The 6,814-nt window shown below is 44.0% G+C and overlaps 1 protein-coding gene across 2 annotated transcripts; it reads right to left on the bottom strand.

The window, feature by feature from the left end:
• Nucleotides 1-322: 322 nt before the first annotated feature.
• c19h8orf74 (chromosome 19 C8orf74 homolog) lies at nt 323-5,944 on the bottom strand. 2 transcript variants are annotated; one of them, XM_021574875.2, is made up of 6 exons: nt 5,854-5,943; nt 3,032-3,221; nt 2,773-2,893; nt 2,475-2,577; nt 1,100-1,261; nt 323-832 (listed from the first exon to the last, which is right to left on the bottom strand). In XM_021574875.2, exons 1-6 carry the CDS (start codon nt 5,899-5,901, stop codon nt 596-598), a joined length of 861 nt encoding a protein of 286 aa, XP_021430550.2. In that variant the 5' UTR covers nt 5,902-5,943; the 3' UTR covers nt 323-595. The 2 variants fall into 2 exon arrangements, with proteins under 2 accessions (XP_021430550.2, XP_036811149.1); XM_036955254.1 differs by lacking the exon at nt 323-832 and having other exon boundaries at nt 1,100-2,384; nt 5,854-5,944.
• Nucleotides 5,945-6,814: the final 870 nt, after the last annotated feature.

Raw genomic sequence — 6,814 nt, forward strand, 5'->3', positions numbered from 1 at the left:
CCAAAGCCCATGCCCTCCTAGGCCCATGCCCTCCTAGGCCCATGCCCTCCTAGGCCCATGTCCTCCTAGGCCCACCCATGCCCTCCAAAGCCCATGCCCTCCTAGGCCCATGCCCTCCTAGACCCATGCCCTCCTAGGCCCATGCCCTCCTAGGCCCATGCCCTCCTAGGCCCATGTCCTAGGCCCACCCATGCCCTCCTAGGCCCATGCCCTCCTAGGCCCATGCCCTCCTAGGCCCATGCCCTCCTAGGCCCATGCCCTCCTAGGCCCACCCATGGCTGCACCCCTGCTCAGTCATGTGAAATCCATAGATTAGGGCCTAATTTGATTTGATTTTGAGTCCTTATTTGGACTATTACAATAAATGTATAATACAATCACATTTTCACAAAAGCACACTGTTACAAACAGACATGATACACTGACATATTGACCAGATAAATACTCTTAATTCATTTATTTCAATTGACTGATTTTCTTATATGAACTGTAACTCAGCAAAATCTTAGAAATTGTTGCATGTTGTGTTTATATTCTTGTTCAGTGTACTTTATTACTGATTGTCTTCCCCCCTCTCACCTCATCTTGGTTTTAGCTATGTGTATGGCCCCGGTGGGATCCTTCGATTGTGTGAGGTCAGGGTGTGTGTGTGTGTGAGGTCAGGGTGTGTGTGTGTGTGGTCAGGGTGTATAGAGTTCTCCCCGGTGGTAAGGGCTGTGTGTTGCAGGCTGAGCTCCAGTAGGTCATGCACCAGGCTACTCTCCTTCAGCAGCCTCCCCATCAGCAGCTCTCCTGTGGCCCTCACAGTAGACCGCACTAGGTCTGCCACCTCCTGGAGAAACAATACAATTTCATACAGTACACAGTGGTGTTGCTCAATTCCATTTCAACTCAGTCGATTCAGGAAGTAAACTGAAACTCCAATTTCGAATTCCAAATTGATCTTATAGGAGACATTGAGGAAAATTGGAATTTAAATGGAAATTCAGTTTACTTTCTGAATTGACTGCATACAAAAATAAATTGACCACAATCTGGGGTGGTGATGGTGTGTGTGTCGGTGCGTGCGTGGATGCGTGTGTTTAGAGTGTGTGTCTACCTCTCTGTCGAGTCTGCGGTCATTTAATGTGTCCAATATGACCTCTGACCCCTGTGGCCCCTCCTCCTCTCTGAGCCTCCGGAGTTCCTCCCTCTTCTGTTGCTTGGCAACCTGTAGCAGGGCACACACACGCTGGCGCTCCAACGCACACTCATCATCACCCTGACAGACAGAACACTCATCATCACCCTGAGACAGAACACACTCATCATCACCCTGAGAGACAGAACACTCATCATCACCCTGAGAGACAGAACACACTCATCATCACCCTGAGAGACAGAACACTCATCATCACCCTGAGACAGAACACACTCATCATCACCCTGAGAGACAGAACACACTCATCATCACCCTGAGACAGAACACACTCATCATCACCCTGACAGACAGAACACTCATCATCACCCTGAGACAGAACACACTCATCATCACCCTGAGAGACAGAACACTCAACATCACCCTGAGAGACAGAACACACTCATCATCACCCTGAGAGACAGAACACACTCATCATCACCCTGAGAGACAGAACACTCAACATCACCCTGAGAGACAGAACACACTCATCATCACCCTGAGAGACAGAACACACTCATCATCACCCTGAGAGACAGAACACACTCATCACCACCCTGAGACAGAACACACTCATCACCACCCTGAGACAGAACACACTCATCACCACCCTGAGACAGAACACACTCATCATCACCCTGAGACAGAACACACTCATCATCACCCTGAGACAGAACACACTCATCATCACCCTGAGAGACAGAACACACTCATCATCACCCTGAGACAGAACACACTCATCATCACCCTGAGACAGAACACACTCATCATCACCCTGAGACAGAACACACTCATCATCACCCTGAGACAGAACACACTCATCACCACCCTGAGACAGAACACACTCATCACCACCCTGAGACAGAACAGACTCATCACCACCCTGAGACAGAACAGACTCATCACCACCCTGAGACAGAACACACTCATCATCACCCTGAGACAGAACACACTCATCATCACCCTGAGACAGAACACACTCATCACCACCCTGAGACAGAACACACTCATCACCACCCTGAGACAGAACACACTCATCACCACCCTGAGACAGAACACACTCATCACCACCCTGAGACAGAACACACTCATCACCACCCTGAGACAGAACACACTCATCACCACCCTGAGACAGATCACACTCATCACCACCCTGAGACAGAACACACTCATCACCACCCTGAGACAGAACACACTCATCATCACCCTGAAAGAGAATGTAAATGCGTACATACACATGGACACATACACATCCACACACACACACACCCACCCACACACACACTTCCTGTATCACCTGTGCCAGGGGGAGGGGTGTTGGGGGCACATGAACCTCCAGGTGTTTCTGATTGATTGACCGGTGACTGGTCCCGCCCACCACAGCTTGTAGCAGTCGTTGACTAAATGTCAGACATGAACAGAACTCTGTGATACTTACCATTACATCATAGTCGAAGAAAAAACATGAGCTGACGCACACCCAGAGAAAATTATTTTATGTAGGGGTTCTGACTAACGGCAAATAAACTATAAGCTATCAAAAATAAAGAGAGTCCCACACTCTATATATAAACTCCCAGTAATTTATTGGTTACCTAGTGACACAAGTGTCAGACAGGAAGTGGAAGACTGCTTTGTGGTGGGCAGGAGGTAGGCGGGGCAAACACTTTGTCAGCCAATCTGAAATTAGGGCTAGCACTCTGGGCGGGTCCAAATCTGGGGGAGACAAATGAAATCGCAAACTCAATATAAATTATTACATTATTTTATATTATAGAAATGGAGCTGCAGTCAATTTGAATTATTAATATATAATATAGATGTGTATAATAAAGACAATAGATAACTACTGACCCGCTAGCTGAGGGAACAGGTCTCTAGTCATCCCGGCCACTGCTCTCACAGCACTCCAGGCCAGGCCGCGGTCGGCGGCGAACATGGCACACTCGTAAACAAACTGTTGATAGGCGCTCTGCCATACAGCGTCCCCAGAGAACTCAGGCCACGAGAAGTGACCGCTTAGCTGCTGCACACCCTCCTCTCTCTGACACACACAAGTTGATTAGTGAACAGAGTTCTTTCTGGAAACACATTGTTTATCTGTATGTAGTCTGAATTGTATGGAAACTCACATACACTAAAAATATACTATGTCTCTAATGTCACTTCTTGGCTTGTAATGATTCATAAACATTATAATATAATATTATCTCAGGAAACCACACAAATCCTTTGTTTTAGTGCAAACTATATGTTTTTTTTGTTCATGGGTGTGAGGAGTTGTGCCAATAACAATGTCATTTCTGGGCTATATTTCTGTCCGATTACTGAAACCTATTTTGTCTCAAAGAGCACCTCTGTAGACAAACGTTATTTAGGTCCTATAGCCTCTATAAAATTTAGTTTTCCCAAGAAAGGACGCATACATTAGGAGCGGAGGGAAAATAAAGCACAGTATTAGGGGTTAACGTATTGTTATTCTCTGAATGAATTTAAGCATAGATTGCTAATTTTTTTTTTTTCTAATTTGGCACTCAGAAACTAAAGGCCATGAGTAACTTGGTCTAAAATAATGGCACCGATTGGCCTATAGGTGGCGCTGTGATAAGCAATCTCACTTCAACCCTCATATCCATCACCCATTGAAACTTCCGAGTCTTTATTATGTCCTCCATTTTGGAAATGTTGGAAAACCTTTTTCTCATGAACCATAAGAGGTAACACCAAATTCGGTATGTAAGCCCATGGTACGTCTCTAAACTTAGTTTGAGGAAAAACTAAGGGATTGGTTAAGAGATGAATCAGGAATTATGATTTTTACATGTCCATAAAAACACTTTGAAAATCCTCTTTACAATGGCCTATCAACTTGAAAACTGTAGGGTAACCTGATGAACCATGTTAAATTCGACATTGATATCTTAAAAAAAAAAAAAATAAGGAAACTATAAACAATCAACTTCTTTGACTATGTAACGCTAATGCTTAAAATCTTCTTATTTTTTTCTCCTCGTGGACTAAAAGTCTGAGTCACACCAAATTCGATATTTCACAATAAGAGTTTGAGAAAATAACGTTGACGCATTCAAACATGGCCACGCTATTACAAGTATATGCATATTAGCACACATGCTAAAAATAATTCCAACATTTTATTCTCATTAAACCATAGGACCAAATGACACCAAATGTATGCCCATGGTACATGTCTTAACATAGTTTGAGAAAAGCTAAAGGATTGGTCAAAAGATGGCCGAGTTTTTGACAAAATTACCCCCAAAACATATGTTATATGTCCATTTAAACTACTGTAAATCCACTCCACAGGTGGCCTATCAACTTTAAAATAGTTTACTGGCCCAACGCGCAAACCACTAGGCGACCTGCCGCCCCCAAACTGTGAAAGTGTGTTGAATGATTACTCACTTCAAAGTCGGCCATACCAGAGCTATAAAAGCTAAATCAATGGACCATGGGGCCATGAACAATGTGAAATATAGTATATCTGTATAATCACATATTGTTGCCTTATTATGTGATGTAAATGTAGTGAAAGTGGATATTTTATTTGGGAAAATCCTGTTGCTTGGAACGCTAATGTAGAGTGTACCAAGTGAGATTCTAGTTATTCTAGTTCTAGTTACAAGCAGATTTCGACAAAAAATAAAGTCCCAGAATTCAAAGATGACGGCAAATATACCATTAGCTTACACTAACTCTGAAAATATTCAACAAATCATAACATAAATTGACCCCGAAATTGGTATATGACCTCAAAACATTAAGCAATGACTTCACTTGCGTCATCCTTGAGGTATTGATTGATAAACATGGTCATGTTTTTCCCTGATGAGGAAGATAGTTCCTAGCCTACATGATACAGTGCTTGCTTTGTTATCCAACTGATCTTTAATCATTTCTGTCATCCTGTGAACCCTGTTCATTGCTGCTCGCTGCTATATCTGTATGTATTATTGTTGTTGTTGTTATTATTTACAACAATAATAATAATAATATGATCGCATGGATAAAGGCGCACAGAAACACGAGCCCTTGCTGTGCGCGCACTATCCATCATGCATTGTTGTGTGGGCAGGGCGCTTGTATCTCTACTGAAGGTAAGATAGTTAAAGAGATAGACAGCAGATGTTAGTTATCCTGATACTGTGTGGCAGAAATTCTAATGCACTGGATTAGCTACGATGTGTGTGTTGTTTTCAGAGCCATCCCACCAGTCTCATCAAATATGTGCGATTCGGCTGCTAGAGAACTTGTTGCTTTAAACAGGAGGCTACCGACTGTGTGTGTACATCGCAAATATCTCTAACATGAAATCCATCATTTCTCGGCCTCCCTTCACACCTGTCAATCGTCTCCCCTACCCTCAATGATCTCGTCCTGTAGCCTAGATCAGTGAATATCGACAGGCTACCAATCGTCGCTTACCGCTTGCATGCCGACTAGTCTACCCTAAATGTCAAGTTGTAACGAAGTTAACTCGTTACATCATGCAATTTACTAACAGTACATCATGAATAGCCTGCATGTTGGATATCGTAGGCAAATCGTGTTTTAGTGACGCTCCAGTAATCCGCACAAATCACGTATTGTTTATCGTCGTATTCTCTAAACCTGGAGTTGCATTTATGAATGCCGTTTTGCGTCTTTAATTTTACCTGAAGTTTGGCAATCTCCGCCATCTCTGCGTCTGTCAGTGAGGCCATTGCAGCGTTGTCAGGGGAGAGGGGGGGAGGGGGGCGTTTTTGTTGCTATGGGAACCACGGCGCAGGTTTTGACATTGGCTGATGACGTCGCCTGACTGGAATTTCCAACTCATTTCAGTATTCTGATGTCTATTTCTAGCAGTTTCTGCAGGTGTCTATTTCTAGCAGTTTGCTTGGTATACCTGAGTTAACCCATAAACATCATTCTATGTCTTGTCTGCTCCTTAGTTGAGTTGACAACCTGCAGTGTGTGTGTGTGTGTGTGTGTGTGTGTGTGTGTGTTTTTTTTTATGTGTGCCTGTGTCCGTGTGTATCTGTGTTTTTATGTGTGCCTGCCTGAGTGTGGGGGGTTAATTCCCCGTGAACACAGATGGCTCAGACGTTCTAATCCTTTTTCTTATGAATCCCACCTCCTCTCCTCTCCTCTCCTCTCCTCTCCTCTCCTCTCCTGTTGGGATCATAATTAGATAAATGGTGTGAGCAACAGAGCGAGAACCGGAAACAATACACCTAATATTATTTCAGGGCCTGGAGTTTACCTTTCCGTATCTGACCTGCCATTAACGGAGAGAGATAACGGAATGCATGCTGTGCAGACCGGGTCATGGACAGAACTGGGAGTTTACCGTTCCGTATCTGGCCTGGAGTTTACCTTTTCCGTATCTGTGGATTACATCAGAGACTCTGCTTCTTGCTGTGGATTATAAAGCAGAGAGCTGTTATGAGATCTAGATCTGTAGAAGACTGGACAGTGAGTCCTGCAGTGAGGAGTTGACTGGCTGAATCATCTGTTTCTGGTAACTGACCTGAGGAGTTGACTGGCTGAATCATCTGTTTCTGGTAACTGACCTGAGGAGTTGACTGGCTGAATCATCTGTTTCTGGTAACTGACTTGAGGAGTTGACTGGCTGAA

The sequence above is a fragment of the Oncorhynchus mykiss genome, chromosome 19 (genome assembly GCF_013265735.2).
Source record: "Oncorhynchus mykiss isolate Arlee chromosome 19, USDA_OmykA_1.1, whole genome shotgun sequence".
NCBI classification, from domain to species: domain Eukaryota; kingdom Metazoa; phylum Chordata; class Actinopteri; order Salmoniformes; family Salmonidae; genus Oncorhynchus; species Oncorhynchus mykiss.

Excerpts from the sequence above, each read along its gene's own strand:
- c19h8orf74 (XM_036955254.1), bottom strand. The coding sequence starts at position 5,901 with ATGGCCTCACTGACAGACGCAGAGATGGCGGAGATTGCCAAACTTCAG. Across the intron at positions 3,222-5,853 it reads CGGAGATTGCCAAACTTCAG|AGAGAGGAGGGTGTGCAGCA; the intron begins GTAAAATTAAAG and ends TGTGTGTGTCAG. Across the intron at positions 2,894-3,031 it reads CCTGTTCCCTCAGCTAGCGG|ATTTGGACCCGCCCAGAGTG; the intron begins GTCAGTAGTTAT and ends TGTCTCCCCCAG.